The following is a 17488-nucleotide window of genomic DNA, read 5'->3' as shown; positions in this document are numbered from 1 at the left end:
TTGCTTTCTGGAAAAAAATTGTTTTAGCATTTTGAAAGGCTCATTAAGCTTGCAGGTGTTCTGGGGATGTCTTGGCTCGAGCACTGCAGTGAATCTCCCACACTGACTCTTCCCTAGTTGCTCAAGAGCTGGATTCAAGCTTAAATTAGGGAAGTGAGATCATGTTGTACGTGGAGACCCTGGGAGAAGAGGTGGATGCCATGAGGACTGCCACAGAGGCGCCCTCATAGTGATGCCCATTTGGACACTGACAGAGGAGACAAAGGCACCCAAGAAATCCTGTGGTTTCTCAAAGGAGCAGAGAGGTTATCTCAGCACAGCAGCCAGTGCCACCCAGCAGTGGGGAGCTGTAGGCCGGCGGTGAAGGAAGGCATCTTATAGCAGGGATTTGTGTTGGGACTGAAGTGACATCTTCCCTGCAAGCTAAGGGACAGGAGAAAAGACCAGCATTTTCACAGTGGCTAATCCATCATTGGCAGGTTGGTTTTACTCAAGACCTGTTCAAAGAGGTTTAATTTTTGCCTAAAAGACTTTTAATTTTTTTAAGTGCATCCCTTTAAAACATTTTCCCTTGAGCTGGCATTTCTGGGCTGTGGTCGGGGGATAATGCCATCAACAAGAACCCTTTTATCCTCAATTCCTTCATGACAGGCATATTTACCTACATGCTAGTTCAGAAAGATTCCCAAGGCAGACTGCAAAGGGTTCAGTTGCCTAAACAAGGGTTTCTAGCACCATTTTAGGTGCCAGACTCCCAGCTGCTGTAACAGAAGGCTGTGCATCTCCGTGTCCTGGCTCATCTGTGCCAGCACATATGGACATGTCTCATCACTGGGGACAGCTGAAGGGGCCCAAGACCCTGATAACCAGGGTCTAGTCTGTTCCTTCCATGTCCTTCACAGTCCAGGGGGGCAGCATTCATAATCTACCACTACTCCCTGAAGCATTTCTTTTATGTGTAAAATATCCCATGTGTACTAAATGTGAAGCTTGAAAATGCCTTCTAGTAGCCCCAAACCTGTCACCCAGGTACCTTGTCATAAAATATGGTCAAATTAATATTGATACTGAAGACAGAGATCATAATTTGTGACCTAAGTATTTTTGGGGAAAAAAAAGCCATTTGAAATACATAAACATTTGAATCCTAAAGCAGAAGAGTAGAAAAACATAATGGAAAGGGGAAGGATGAGGCAGCAAGCTTTGGTGAATATTTCCCTGTGTTGCTATTAAAGTCTCTGATGCGGAGGCAGGCCTCTCCAGCAAACAAGCTGTCAAGCAGGCTTCAGTCACTCAACTCCATAAAGAGAAGAGAATTCTGGATAGAGCTAACTGCAAAGGCTGTCTCTAACTGCAAAGGCTGTCTCTAAGCACACACATCCCTTGCTGAGCTATCCATCAGTCAGACTGGAATTCTCTAATGTGATCAATCATAGGCTTGATTTCAGGTGCTTTTCCGAGATGCTTCAAAACTCAATTCCCCCACACACCCTCAAAATAAAGCTTCATGAAAAGTAAATAGGATCTTCTTGAGGTCTCAAGCCAGACATCAAAAGGACAGGCATGCAGAGTCACCAAACCATTTTTACAGCCTCACCTGGAATCCTCCTCTAGACTCTCACTCTTCTAGCAAGGGAAAAATGCAAACCAAACCACAGAATATTGTCTAGAAAGCATATTGTAGGATACCAGTGAGTCAGATGTGCTGTCACTGCTTTAATGTCACTTCTGCATTTGTGGCTGATAAGTCTGATAGATTCATCCGCATAAACCCCAAACAATTTCACCTCATCCGTAAACAATTTTGAAGCAATTGGGAGCACAGTTAAAAGGAAGCTGTCCCTCACACCACGCATTATTGTCTTTCAAGCATTAACAAGGAAATTCAAATTTATGTCAAGTATTCATACAAAAGAAGTAGACTCCTTAAATAAAACAAGAAAAACAGAAGATTGTTTATCTTAAATTGTTAGGACTACTGCAAAGCATTAAGTTTATGCTACTACCATTTCTGAACTCTTCATTTCCCTTTCACCCAGCCCTTTATTTACCTTGAATCCCCAAAGGACTAATATTGCCTCTCAATGCTGGCACATGATGGTACCGGTGTGGCCTTGAACTCCTGTACATCCAGTGGTACCTGCCAATTTCCATTTCTGGTCTGGTGATCACTGCCAATTTTAGGTGGTAAAAAGTCAGTGTCACCAGCAAGTCTTAGTTCAGTATTTTCAGTCATTTAACTTTAAAAACAAGAGCCCAGAAAAACACACTGTAGTTTCAGAACTGAAACAACATAACCTTACAGACTAAGGGAAGAGATTAGGAGGGATGATCAAGAGGGAAATGCTCACACAGGTGTTAAGAAAGGTTGAATAGCTGAAACTCTACCTAAGATTTGAGTTAAGACACATAAGGAAGGGCTCTCTATTCCTTACCCCCACCCACTCTCACGTCTCCCTCTCTTTGTCCATGACAAAAAAGCTCTGCTCCAGCAGAAAAGGAAGGTAAAGTCATGGAAAATCACATTACCTGTTTTTTAAAAAGACTCTAATGCTGTCAAAGAAAAAGGTTATTGCTTCATTTCAAGGTAGGACAAACACAAAGGTTTGCTCTGATACTTTCTTACATTAAAAAATAAAAGTTTGTGGACTTTATTTTACCTAGGCTCTGCTCACATCCAAAAACCTGGACCAAACGATTTGTTCCAGGTTTTGTTCCAGGTTCATGTCCAAGAAGAGCAGTTCTGCTTCTCCTTATCTTTTCAGAGGAAGCTCAGCAACAACACCCCACATGCAGTAACTCACCTCACCCATTCACACACTCATGGCACACTCACTGGCACAGGGTTTCTGTGCCCCTGAAGAAGTGGGAAACAGCAGCAAACCACTTTTGAGCCTGCAAGTCCCCACTGGTACCACTATGGCCTTGTCAAAGCTGTCAGGGTGAGACTGACAGACCTTTATTCAAAATGCACCAGAGTTCCTCTCTGCAGTGCCTAAATGAGAAAGCAACCATCATTTCTGGCTGAAGCAAATCCAATTCAGCAGTGTTTGGGCATGTGGAGAAAGTAAAGGTCGTGAAGATGAAAACCGCATCAACTGTAGACTAAATTAAGAGGCAAATTTCAGGGGGCAGGAGAAGTAGAAATGCCATAAATTTCTAGCCCAAGACAGGCTCAGAAGGCCCTGGACCCAGTCCCTCTCATATGGTTTTGCTGCTTGTGCAGTCAGTTTGGCACAGCCACATTTGCTTATGTCAAGAAGAGAAAATAATCTTGGCCTTGAATCTAAATGCTGGATCTAGAGATTTAAACCAAGAATTTGTTGGTCTTCTTTATCAGCAAACAAACTCCAATACTAAGAGTCTTTTGGGTTTTGTACATAAATTTAGCATCAATGGCTCTCTAAAGGATACTTTGTGGCTTGGTAATTTTCCCCTCTCTGCATTTCACACACAAACCAGCAAAGCAGGTACCAGTAAATCTTCCACAGAAGACATTATTCTGTTTTGTATGGCTCATTCTTCCTCTTAGGAAAGACAAGTTCCACATCTTATGAGCATAACAAAATTCAAAATGTGTTGAAAGTACTGTTCCAAAATGACTGCACAGTCTCAGGATGATATCATCTCCTTCTGCTCAGAGAGGAACAATCCTGCTTGGGAGATCACAAGGAAAGCCATAAATTGAATAGGATACAAAATGGAAAACAAAATTCTTCGCCAGTACAGCATACCTCCCCTTCTCTGCCTCCCCAATGTCTGCCCCCTGCCTTTTTGAGGCTACTTACTGGACACTAGTAACAGATTCAGTTTAAAAAAAAAATTAAAATTAAAAATAACCAGCTGCAAAGACTTCTAAAAAGAAAAGAATTATTCATTTGTACTGCAGCAGCATCTAAGCCAAACCTTCAACATCAAGAAGATTTTATCCTAGTAGCTTGAACCCACAGCTTGAGATTTCTCCTGCAGTGGCCACAAAAAGCACTTGTTCAGAGCAGCAGAGCAGGCAGCTCCTTTTCTCCCTTAGCCTGGGGGAATGCTGGTGAAGTCACCTGTCTGCTGCAGTACAGACATCAAACCCTTGAAACACAGAGACATCATGTAAACTTTGTAGCATCATTTCTGTAACTGAAAATATTCTATGGAGTTTGGTTCTTTAATTAGCAATTTCTGGTTTTGCAGTAACAGGGCTCCTTTCATTAGCAGGCAGTTCAAACTCCAGAAGGAATCTCAGTTTTTCCACTGCTCTGCAAAGAGCCACTTAGCAATGGCTGTTTGGTAGCCCTTAGTGCATGCCTGGCACAACCTCTGAAGCTGAAGAGCATCTCAGGGCGACTTTGCTGGGACCCACCCAGGCCCACTCATGTAAAACCAACATCAGGTCAAAAGCTCCCCAGGCTTCAGTGGCATAACTACTGCTGCACACAGTCCATATCCACTGGAATTTAACTCTGTACCCTGAACAGCTGGGAAAGGAAACAGGCTTAAGGGTGTCTTTACTTTTTGCTTTTTGAATACCTAACTGCACTAATTGCATTCCCTGGTCTAGGTTACATTACCCTCCACCCACAGCCAAGCTCAAAGCCTCCTGTCAGAACCAGGCTGTCCTCAATCCTGCACAGACACAGCAGCTACAGAACTGACAATGTTTTCATGTCACACCACACAGGCACACGGATAGCAACTGTGGTGTTCAATATTCATTGGAATGAATCATCTTGCATGCCTGTAATCAAACTCACAGTGCTCAACACCTTCATGCTTGCTGCCTTTATCATATGGCTTTAGAGGAAACAGAGTTTTGATATTCATCTGTCTCAGCTGATGAAGCAGTCCATGACCGCTTCAAGAGAAGATGTTGTTTGGTCATTGATGGTCTGGTGGTGAATACTGGACAAGGAGCAAGGCTGGGCAGAAAATGGGGAAGGGTCAGAGTAACTGAAGGAGACCTTCCCCCCCTCTTTGCCCCTGCTGCAAAATCCATTGTGCACATACAGTGCCATCTGGGTTTCCCCCACCCCCGTTACCATATCCCATGGCACATATGTCTAGGTTTTCTGCTTTCACGACATTGTTCAGACCAGTATGAGTACATTCTCTGAGTATTTTTCAACCCCCTCCTATTTAGAAACGAAATCCTATTCATTAAAACCTAAATCACTAAGCCTGCCAAATTATTATCCCCAGAATATCGCGTGTCCCAGATTCTCCCAGGGCTGGACCTCTCTTCCTACAGTCGTATACTTCAGGGACTTAGAGCAGTTATTGTTGTCAGTGGATCTGAAACACCAATCAACTGCTTAAAATGGGGGGAAATATGCAGCATATTAAAAATCTTTGAATGGCTTGACAGCTCTCAATTCCACTGTGAGAACCTAGCATTAGGTGGGTACTTTTGAAATTTTGGTTGATGATCATAATACATATTTTAAAAAACACTTCTTTTTTCAATTTGTTGTAATGAAAAATACATCTGTGATGCATCAAAATGCATAAGCTCACTGTGTAAAATTAACTTTACTAAAAGTGAAATAAACTGCATGACAATCACATTGTCACATTTTTTTTTGTGAAATATTTTCTCCTTTCTCACATTGCACTTTACACCTTCATTTAAACACAACTGTACAATTGTGTGCAATAGTATAAGACAAGCAAAGCATTTTCTTTCTATTTTTGACTAGTATATACTTGTCTATTTAGAGCTTAAAAGCTGAAACATGGCTTCATATACCATAAAAATAATAAAGCTCACAGCTATTACTGAGCATAAGGTCTTCTTTTATCAAGAGAACATAAGCAGGGAAGACCCAATTAAAAGGGACCTTTGGTACAGCTGCTCAAACTGGTCTTCATTATCCCTCAGCAGAGCATAGGCAATTTGAACATCATATGTATTCATATAAGGAACCTAAACCCTAGTATCATGTCTTTATTCTGTCCGGTGTATAATTGGTGAATTCACTATGGTCATCCACAGTTGGGGTTTATTTTCTTTTTTTTCTTCTTTTTTTTTTTTTTTTTTTTTTTTTTTTTTTTTGCAACTTGGTAGTATTTCTCAGAGTTAAATGAAAAGGGAAACTTCTTGTCTCTGTTAATATGTATCAGGATCCATATCCTTCACTGCTGATGCAAAATGGCATTTCGTTTTTCTTATTTATTCCACCTCAGTAAATCTGCCTGCCCAGTCCTCACGTTTTGATTTAATTTAATGCCTGCAAGATAAACCCTGTCATTTGTAATAATTTGTAAACCTTCATCTTTAAAATGCATCCAATCTGTCCTGCAGCCCTGCAAAGTATCTGTTAAACATTTTGCTTCAGCTTTCATGGTGTTTTCCTCTGATAAGGGCTGCTGATACACAGCATAAAGCTGACTTATTTCTTATCTCCATCAACATGAGGGTTGTTCCAATTCCAATTAAAAAAACTGGGACAGCAGCCACTCATCTGGGTGCAGAGAAACAAATGTCAGATAAACACTGAATCCATCAGCTGGGTAGTATCACTGCCTGAATCAGGCAGGGGATTCATGAAAAGTATTAAAAGATAGCATGGGAATTCTATACAGTTTAGGAAATTCAAAAGTCTAAATAATTTTCAGTAATTTTCATTTATCAATCTGTAATTATTCATAAAGCACATTAGCTTGTGCAAATTGTCTCAGCTACACTGCAGCCCAAAATAGCTGGCTGTCCACACTTGCCACAGAGATGGGAAACACAAACCAATACCTGTGTGGCACCAGTGCTCACGTATGACTGCTTTAGGTGCTCAAACTGAAAACAGACCTCGCTGTTCATGCCACGTGCTCCAGCAGCATGGCTCTCCAGGGTTCTCCCAAGTATTGGGAGACCTGTACACAGACAGCATGTAGTCCTAGCCCAACTTCCTCCAAGTGTTTATTCCACAAAACTGCAGCACATCATCAGGAAGGTCCTTGCATTGAAAGCACACCCCAGAAACATGCACCTTAAAACTCTGGGTAAGAGAAAATACCTCTTAGCTTAAAAGCATGATTTTCTATTAGTTAAATGCAGATACTTTCCCAGAACCTGGCAGTAAAAAGCATACTGAGTGTGAACTTGAGTACCCAAAGCAAAATGCTCATGATCTTCCCTTGCTCAGTCTTAGCAATAGCAGCATCTCCCAAACCCCTTCAGATGATGGTTTATCTCCTTAGGCTTTGTAATTAATTTCTAGAAGGAAAAGTTAAAAGACCCTGTGATAGGACTGCAACAGCTTCAAGCTGTGGCAGTTGCCTTGAAATCACTGGATCTAGGGCATCTCATAAACGATGGCCATTACCAAGTCCAGGTAGGATCCTACAGGAAGAAGAAAATGTTGCAAGGCTGGCAAGCATGTGAGGCATAACAAGTAAGAGATGTGGTCCAGAGAGTAAATGAAGGAGTCCTCTTCTCTTCTGTACCCCAAAATAAAAAAGCAGCATTTTCCTGCGAGTTTCTTTACACAGAGAAAAAGCCCATTTTCCTCCACAGGAGCTGCTGAAAGAGCCCTACTGAAAAATTCTGACATTTGAGACGTACATGATGCCTGCTGAGCCCATCTGAAAACCCAACTGGACTCGACAGATTTATCACTTTGGAAAATCTGCCCCTCAAAACCAAATATGTCTCCTCCATGACCACTTCACAGCAGTAAATTTTCAGGGGGTCTGGTCTATTTGTTTTGCTACAGAAATTAGAAGTAGGACTGTTTCAGCTTTCTGCATTTTAATTTGCTGTGAAGCATATTGAGAATTTAAGTGAAGAGAAATACAGAGCATGTGAGAGACCATGTGTTACTTTCAGGAATTGGAGAACGGGCAAGAACAAAGCCTACAAGCGTTACATACATATACTTATGTAACAGATCCAAAGTATAAAATTATCATAGAAGAAACTAAGAAATGGTGGTAACATTGGGATAGGAGGCTCCCTGCTTGCATTTGATGAAAGCAACAGATCAACCTCCTTGACTTGGAAGCAGATTTACTGTTCTACATGTTGTTCTTTCATCCTTGCCAAAACAAAAGGGAAGCCATAAACTCATCATAAACACACTCAGCAACACATTTTGTTTTGCGCAGCTGCTAATGCATACGGATAACTTTCTTTAGTGTTCATTGTAACATGAATTCCATTGGCTTAAAAGAAGCTCATCAATCAAAAGAAAGAATTGCTGTGATTTTTGAAGAATGATCTATCAATTCAAGGTGGTTTTATAGTCAATCTATTCAAGACATTTTGTACATTAATTACTCAAAATCTGCAGTGAGGTGGGTTATTGTCCACATACACTAATGGCTTTCAGAGTTTAATCTCTCATCAGTGGACCTCCTTTTGTGAAATCCCTAAGGGATTATGTAGTACTATGTCTAATCACTTGACAAATTTCATTTACTTGAAACTGAAGCTTGTTTTATATGAAGTGTGTAGCAGGAGTCAGATTCAAAGTAGGAAAACAAAATCTGTTGCTGGACGCTACCGGGATTTATCATGTTTATATCTGACCTGCTTAACAATCGATGAAAGAATTCTGCTTGTGGAAATGCATTAGTTGTTTATCAGCTGCTTAAGCCTATGAGATACTCAGATGAGATACTCAGATTGCTTATAAACGATACACAACAGGTTAAAAAATGTACTATGACTCAAGTAAAAAGACAGTGGAAATTTAAATAATTTCGTTGCTGCTGTACCATTCTGTAAAAAAAAAAACAACAAACTGCTATGATCTGTAGAGTAATCCGCTACACAGAAGAGGAACGGTTATTTGACACAAATTATACAACACAGAAAGAAAATATCCCTTGCGAGTTGAATTTATGCTCTGAAGTTCAGCACTCCAGACCAAAGAGAATCAACCTGTAAAGCTGGGGTGGATGAAGCAACTCTCTTTCATCGCTGCCATCTCCCTACAACAGAACCATTACCATGGAATTGTTCTCTCCATTAAGCAGCAATTCTCAGTGATTAACACATCCTGAAATCTAATGTTGCAAAACTCACTGCATTGTTCCCCCTTATCATAGTGCAGGCAGATAGCTACAAAAGTAAAATTTGCCAGATGACACTATAGAAAAGGAATTTTTAAAATAAGAGTAGCATTTGGCATCGAGCTCACTACACGAAGGTTGTGTGACATTATAATCTATTATGTGTTGTTATAACCGAGGTCTCCCACACTGCATTGCAAAGCCTTGCTACATGGCTAGTCTCGATGAAAACACCAGATTACGGCTCCGAAAACAACATGCAAACACACAGGCACACGCTACCTCTGTAAACCAAATTAACCAAAATCTGTCAGAGACGCAGCAATAACAGGACTTCTTTTGCAGGCATCATTTCGGGTAGGGTTAGGACAGATTCAGAGCAAATACAGACACAGACAGAAAGGTTGATGCTCTATTAATTTGTTGTCAAGCCATGCAGGAAAGGACGGCTGAAAGCCCGAAGACGCAGTAATGATTGTTTAAGAGCTATTTGAAAAAGTGACAAAACTGGCCTAAACCTCTTTAAGCCCCCTGAATGAAAAGATTTAAACAGGCTATTGTTAGACCCCTGGGTACCTTTTTTCTCTTGGCTTTGTTCTGCATTTTCCTCCGCTGCAGTTTCCATGGCTGGCTTCATACCATCCACCAAAAATGCCGCCCCCCCTCCCCCCCCAGCAAGCACTTTTTCTCTTCGCCTCCTTTCTCACTCCCTTCCGTCTCCTATTTACAGCGGCGGTGATTGAGCGGCTCTGTTCTCCCCTACAGTAGATTACAGTCCTTTCCAAAATGCCAGAAAGTCTTGTCAGCTTCAATTTCGCTCCGCTGACTGGTCCACGAGGAGCTGTGCCAGCTCGCTCAGCTATACGTCACCAGGGTCCCCAGCTATAAAATAGCCACCCCGTGCCTCGGCTTGCCACACCGTGGGGACCAGCATCGCGCCCCCTTCCTCCTGCCCTCCGCTCTTTCCCTCTTTCCCCGTCTCCCAACAAATGTTAATCAATTCTCGGGGCAGTGAATGGATTGGTGACATCGGGAGGGGAGATGCAAGTGAGAAAGAAAGGAGCCCCCGGCCGCCGTCTCTAAGGGGAGTGCACGCCGGCACACAATCACAAGGCTCCCTTTCCCATGGGACCTCGTTATTATGCTTTGCATTTTGATTTATTCCACATGCCCTCTGCTCTTTCAAGGGGTGGGGGGTGATGGGACTGTTCTCTCTGTTTGCTTTCTTTGCCGAGAGTTCCGCTCACCCACGGTAAAAGACTGTGTGAGAGAAGCATAAAAGCAAAAGTGGGTATATATATGTATGTACATGGAAAATTTTAATTCTTTCTTTGACTCGTGAGCAGAATGGAAAAAAAAAAAGAAAAAAATATCCAAGCAAGGAGACAGGAAGCCAGTTCAAGTAATCTAAAATGCACGTGCAACACTCTAAAGGATAAAATGCTTAAGAAAACACAACTTGGGCTTTAAAACGAGGTCTGCCACTAGAGACCTAAAGCCATGCTTGGGAGTGAGAACAGAGTTGCTGTTCAGCACGTTTGATCACTCCTAAATCCAGACAGACTGCAGCATGATCAAATAAGCTGCACTTGGGAGCAACAAACTCAAGACATGCCAGCGTTGCATGCACCAGGACTTCAGGTGTCCCCAGCCCACTCTTGTGCTGGGGAGCCACAGAGCATAGGGGTATTGTTCCCCTCCCAAAACCCAGGACAGCTGACACATTTAAGTGTACTGAGGCTAATTAACCTTGCCTGTCACTTTGCTTGTCTTAATGCCTTACAGTGCAACACACTGCACAGGGCACAAGTGCCCAAAGGCACCCCTTTGTGCATGTAGGATGGTGGAGCAAGCATGGAGTAATGGCATTTGTGGTCCAGCCACTGCAGCCTGCAAAGATGCCCAGCAGATGCAGCAAATGCTGGCGATGTTAAAGCCTACACCCTGCATGTTCCCTATAACAGATTCAAACAGGAGAGCAGGAAGAGGCAAGCAGTCCAAAGATTTGTAGCTGCAATTTAGTCTCTTCTGGTTGAAATTACTACAACCCACAATTTTACTGTGCATTTTTATTTCTAGATGTCAAGTGAAAAGCACAAAAGCCCTCAGACCCAACCATTAGATAAAGTTCCCATCTCTTTCAAGAAATTAGTGCACAAACCCTCTTCTCTCACCAACACAGCTGTTACTTAGCTTTGGACATTACTTCTCAGGCTTCAGCACAGCTGCCAGGAGGTCTTGGTCATATCCTAAGGTTTCATATGACAGCACCAAAACTCGATGTCAAGCATTTGCCTAAAATGCTTCGTTGGAGCCCAGGAAAAGTCTGCAGTTGAAGCTCCCACTTCAGCAGACCTTGATGTAAGCAGGATGATGCTAATTTGTAGATGGCATGAAGTATCCTCAGGAGCCAATGTGGGGCAAGGGGTTGGGTTCCTGAAGGTAATCAAATCAGTTGGCACAGCAGAGACCTCAACCCAGGTGGCAAGGCATATTTTCCCAGTCTTCCTCTCCAGGGCTAAGACAGCAATCCACACAGAGATTGAAATCCCTCCCCAGCAAGACCATGCACTGCAAACACACTCCCTGAAACAATCAGCTGAAACTCATCACAGCATGAGTGATGTGTTTGCTATATTCTTTTAACCATTACTAAAAGCTGTTGGTATAATGATTATACAAAGAAAAGGTTCTACAAAGAGTGGTGCTTTTTCTTTGTTTAACATCAGTAAGACTGAAAATCCATACCAAATGTGCCCTCCTTGCTGAAAGTCACACAAATTTTAGTAATTGGTCAAAGCACTTGATTGCTTCTGACATAAGCACTTGATTGCTTCTCTTCTTGGAATGCCTCATTGTGCAGTTGGTACTTCTGTCACAGTCTAGATCTCTCTTTCTTAATGATCTTTGCTTTTAGACTGGAAGGTCTAAAACTTTAAAAGGCTGAAACCTCCCTTCAGACTATCATAAGTTACAAAAGGCCTGTTCATAACCTAATTCAAATGGCGCAATATCAATGCACTTTTCAGTATAAATACACAGAAAATACAAACATAATCTGGAATTTCCTTTATTTAAACAGAAAATACATTAGACATAACCTCTGGTTACAGACTGTCCCTGGAGGAAACCCATGACTGTAGCCCTCCCCTCTTTACCAGTGAGACCTACTCCTTCAAACAGCTTCATGCTTTCCTACTGGTGAGCAGAATTTTAGGCAGGCTCAGGACTTCAGAGTTTCTGATGTTTCAGAAACCCAAAACTAACAGGCTGGGAAACTATTTCCTCAACTGTTTCCCCAGAATAACCCCTTCCCCAAACAGGCAATGAAAAATCAGTGCACAATACCAGAATCAACTTCACAAGAACTTGAACTGAACACTTCAAAAATCATCAAGCCCAACTATTCAAAAGTATTAATCCTACCAACTAAATCATCCTCTAAAAGCTTCAAGTGATACATGAGTGTAAAATTCTCTCCCCTCCCTTGTTACTATTTTCTGGATTGCTGCAATATATGATAGGTTTTAAGCACTTATCATCCTAAGAAATTTCTTGATTTTCAAACTTTTACACACCATCATTGATAAATACAGCAAATAAAACAAACTATACTATTTCCTCCAGTGCTAATATGGGTGCTGATCTTGTGCTTCAAGCATTAATCTCAGCTAGCAAGTTGTCTCACTCAATGTTTCCTCCCTTAAACAGATACATCCCTGTGATGAGACTGAGAGACATCAAGTTTATGCCCATGACAACACAGCACAAGATTAAGCCAGAAAGGCAAAAAAATAAAAAAATAAAAATCTTTTAAGACTGATATTCAGCAAAAACCTGCTTGTACAGACCAAGCTGATTTAGATAACCAGCAACCAGGACAGGCAGCTACTTACATTTGAGAAGTTCAGCCCAGCATTTTGTTTTTTCAGAACAAGATAAAAGTGAAAATGAGGAGAGGGGCTGAGCAGCAAGGGTTTCTGCTGCTAAAGCACGGCTCGGAGCCTACTGCCAAACCTCAGGATGAATAGCAGTGGAGGAAAGTATGTGAAGGCACTGCAGACCAAGTTACATTTACTGCAAAGTAATTTTTAAAAAAGGCTTAAATCTATTTTATCTAGGTATAAAAAAAAAAAAAAACCCAAACCACACATTTAATCATTTTGCTCAGTCAATTAAAATAGCACAATTGCAGAAGTTAAAAAATACATTAGAATCCCTATTCTGTTCATGTGCCAGTTCCTTTTGAACATCTATCTTTAATGTCACTGAATCTAGTTTACATTCCTGCAGGCTGAGAAGCTCTACCATAAGCTACAGCAAATTCTTCACAAGCTTTCAGGAGATGAATACACACTTGCCATTTCTACAAAGGCTTCACAGAGCTGTAATAAAGAGTGTTCTCACATAGCTGAAGAGCAATTTGAGATTATCTATGAGATCCAAGACTCAGAAGTTAAAATACAGAGACTGTCCCTCAAACAAGACTGACACATGGTCCAAACAACTAATTTTAAAGACAACTTATAGAATACTTTTTTTTTTTTTTAATATTTAAGAGAAAGTACAAATACACGTGAAGCCACTTGGTGCAATGTAATTGCTCGTGTTCAGCTTTAAACCAGTTACCAAAGACTTGCTTATAAAATCCAATCCAAATACTTATGGAAAAGCAGACAAACTTTCCATGTGGATAAAATCAAAGCATGACAAGTTTTCAGTTGTGCAGCAGTCATATATCTTGCAAGTACTTCATAAAAATTAAAAATTGGGGTTCATTCTTTCAGATATACTAGGTTACTAGGAAAACGGAATCCAAATTAACAAATAATAGTGGAAAATCCCTGCACTTATACCACACTATAAAACACAGACATGAGTCTGCACTGCACTTAGGTGTCTCAGTCTCAAATTTCTGTAAGAAAGAGCAAAATTAAAGGCTTAAGCATGGATAGTGATTATCTCTGCAGCCAAAGAAAATCATTGAGTTAACCAATGGAGCTAAGTCCAGGAGGGTAAGCAAACCTTAACAGTGTGAAGATGCCAGTGCTATGACTCCCTTAACAAAGCCTCTTGAAGATGTCAATGACTAAATGCCTGGTGACAAGCAGCAGGCAAAGATGTCCCTCAGTTGTTGGGGTACATACAGTTCTTTGTCCATCCTGCCTGTTTCCAGCTGGACCACTACAGTTACAGCCACAGCTGAGAATCAAAGGTAATAAACAGCCCAGATCCAGAACATACACCAACAGCTAATATTTAGTTGGAACACAAAAGGAAAAAACAAATCCCTTAAGAAGTGAGCAGATGGTTCTGTATGGCTTTTCCAGTAGCTAGGTCTCATCAAGTTCTAGTCTCAAAGATGGCTGCAGAGATGCGAAGTCTAGCAAAGAAAACAAGCCTGAAGAACTATAATGAAAGTCAAAATGAAAGAAAAAGTTGATGTCTTCTTAAGCAGGTGGGAGCTCCATTTCCGCTTATGAAAGGCAGTTAACAGCACAGAAGGAAATAAATTATTTTTAAAAGTGATGGATTTTATTTATCAAATCTAATCTAAAGGGCCTTAGTAACATTTTCCTGGGTTTTAGAAACTCATATTTAAAAAATAAAAAATCTGGGGAAAATAATTCAAAACTCTTGACAGACAAAATGTAGGACTCTCAACCATTCCAAAGACTTCTAAGAAAAGGCAATAAGAATGAAAACAAAATAGGATACATTTGAAACTAAGCTGGAATCAACATCACCTCTTGCATCCCTCTCCTGTGAGGTTGCCTGGAGTAGCACCATGCTTTTGGCAAGCCAGAAAAAAATATGGTGACAAATTAGAGCCCATTTAGACTACAGTAGAAAGAGCATGGAAATACAGAAAATGAAAGCAAAGACTTCTAGCAACTCCCCCAGAAGGAACTTTCTCATTAAGCAAGTGTTCAGAACTCCAGCTCCAGAGACTGTCCTCAGCTTCTACTCCAGCTTCACAATTTTATGGCATAGTTTACTACAAGTGTACTGCATGTCAGGTTTCAAATGCTTTAACTTTACAATGAAGCAGCAAAAGAAGGCTTTGAGTTACCCAATCTCCATAAATTTTTCTCTTCATCAGTGGCAAGATCGCCACATATATGACTAATACGTGAAGCCTTCAACAGTACTTCAAATGCTCCTCCAGAATTTTAAGGGCTACTACGTTTTTGACTCTGGCACACATAACCACCTTTTTTTTTGCTCCCTCTGTCCATCACAACTGAAGGGAGATTTGTAGCTATCCTGCCTCTGCCTTGTAGTGCAGCAGGAAAAAAACATGCTCAAGTCTTTTGTCTTTGTTGCCTTAATTCTGCACTTTGAAGACAATCCAACATACTTAGCTTTTGTTGTGAATCCTTCAATACTGTTGTGAAAGCTTACTGCCATCTCAGAAAACTAACTGGAGCTTCTGAATATTTGGACATACTGAAATAGCATCCTAGATATTTATGTCACACTTGCCAGCACTCAAGTAGAAGTGCCTCTTGTACTTGTAGAAGAGCTATTTCTGCCAGCAATTTAGAAGGCAGCAAAGGTGTCATTAGAATATACCCCTGTTAATACAGCTGTTCCATCTCAAAACACAAGAGCTTGACACAGGACTGGTATTGGGAGGCTACCTGTTGATTTTTCTCCCTCTGTCTATAAATAAATGTCACTGAGTTCAGTCTTGACACAAACTTAGCCTCTTTTGCTTCACAAAGTCAGATTTAATCAGACAATTCTCTGTTAACTTTACATCCAGTTCTGACTTTCAAAATTGCCCTCCCACTCTTCGCATAGACTTCAGCATCCCACCTACAATCTCTCATCTATTCAGTGCTCGTTTTGTTCTTCAGTCTTGGCTTCAGTCCAGTCTTCTCACAAAGCATGGAAAAAAGCAGGGAAATAAAAAGAAGTGCAAAAGCCTACAGCTCCCCAAAAAGAAACCAGGGGTACTCACTATAGAAGGGTACCTCACACTGCGTACTGGGGGTACAAAGGGAGGGACAAGGATGAAGAATCCTCCTAGAATGTCACAAAGGATTCCATGCATAAACCACAGATGTAGATATGTGTGTGTATGTACACATGCAGAAAACATATGTGTGCATATTCATATTTATATGAAGAAAATGCATACAATTATATATGTATTTTTATTGAACAGCAAACCATATGAGCATCATTGGAACCGCTATGAGGAATGCATACTAATTTACAGAGTCATGTAGTAGGTATTCAGTTTGATAGTGAATGCACAGCCATCCCAGTGTACAGACTGCTACAGACTCCTGCAGCTCAAGGGCCAGGAACCAAGTTACCCAAGATCAGACTGGAGTTTGCAGCACAGCTAAGCCACACCTTGGGAGCACTGTTACCTGTTTATCTCAGTATCCTGGGTTGGAAAACCAGCACCACCAGCCCCAGGCTCTGCCATGCATTGCTCCTAGACCCACTCATGGATTGTTGGACAGTTGTGCATCAACTTTTTGGAAAGTCCACTGAATTCAAAAGTCAAAATGTTGAGATAAAAAAAAAAGCATCACAATAATGATTGGTATGAGGTACTGAAATTCACTGTTTGAGGTTTCAGCACCTTGTAAGTCATGACAACTGTAGCTGTTTCCACAAGATAGAAAATTCTTATTCTAGTGTAATTAAACTATACTTTGGAAAGATCCTGGACGAGTTCTGTCATGCAGTGCTGGACTGCCTGTTGAATTGCAAATGTAGTCTCTGTTCACACATAAGACACTAGTCATGAAATCCTCAGTTAAGACACTAACAAAACGGTCCCAAATTAATCACTGTATTCTTTGCAACAGCAGATATCCTCATTAGGAAAGCAGCAGGACACTAACAAGTCCCACGTTGAGAGCGTCCAATTAACTCATCGACTAAATATGTGCAAAGCAACTTCTCCAGTCTAGCTTTTCCAGTCCCCTCTTCCCAGCTGCAGCGATTGGGATCCCAGTCATGTCGAAAGTAGTGGTTCTTTTGCGCTTTGCAAAGCCTTTGAGAGAGCCGCTGTGAACAATAAACAAGGGCCGCTCAAGTGTTCTACAGGTCTTTCACTTGTGCCCACAAAAAGCTAAGTGTGCACTCAGGGAGTTCAGCACAATTAAGAAAAAAACCCCACCCCTCTACCTTTGTAAACAAGGAATGACTTAACAACGAGTGTGGTTGGAGCTCCGTCTGGATCATGTCATGCCTCAATTTTTTCTGAACCTCAGCAGTGGGTGATCCTGCATACAAAGTGAGCTCTGAGACAAAAGTGCTATAGGGTGAGTTAAGGACAAAGTAGCAGCTTTCAGCCTGGATTCCCAGATAGGCTGTCAAGTAAAACCCCTTGCCAGGGCAGGATTATTCCCTAGAGTATATATTTCCAACACTTTGTCTTGTCTAATTTTCTAAGTGTCTGAACCTTAGAGCCTTTCAGTGTTTGGCGAGAAGAGCCATTCTATGGCCTGGCAGGTTTTGAGGC

General features: G+C 41.3%; 1 protein-coding gene across 6 annotated transcripts in view; it reads right to left on the bottom strand.

The window, feature by feature from the left end:
• Window positions 1-17488, bottom strand: part of GPM6B (glycoprotein M6B) — a 106854-nt gene that overhangs the window by 22742 nt on the left and 66624 nt on the right. Inside the window, exons 1-2 of one of the 6 annotated variants that reach the window (XM_053970410.1) lie at window positions 9574-9748; window positions 2052-2171 (exon numbers count right to left, since the gene is read on the bottom strand). The exons of 2 other annotated variants lie outside the window; for them this stretch is intronic. In XM_053970410.1, coding sequence (XP_053826385.1) covers window positions 2052-2171; window positions 9574-9634 — 181 coding nt within the window. In that variant the 5' untranslated portion in view covers window positions 9635-9748. Of the gene's footprint in view, window positions 1-2051; window positions 2172-9573; window positions 9749-17488 lie in introns of those variants that run through there. 3 more of the 6 variants (XM_053970409.1, XM_053970407.1, XM_053970404.1) reach the window with 3 other exon arrangements.

Source organism: Vidua macroura, chromosome 2 (genome assembly GCF_024509145.1).
Source record: "Vidua macroura isolate BioBank_ID:100142 chromosome 2, ASM2450914v1, whole genome shotgun sequence".
NCBI lineage: Eukaryota > Metazoa > Chordata > Aves > Passeriformes > Viduidae > Vidua > Vidua macroura.
This window is presented reverse-complemented; position numbering and strand designations above follow the sequence as displayed.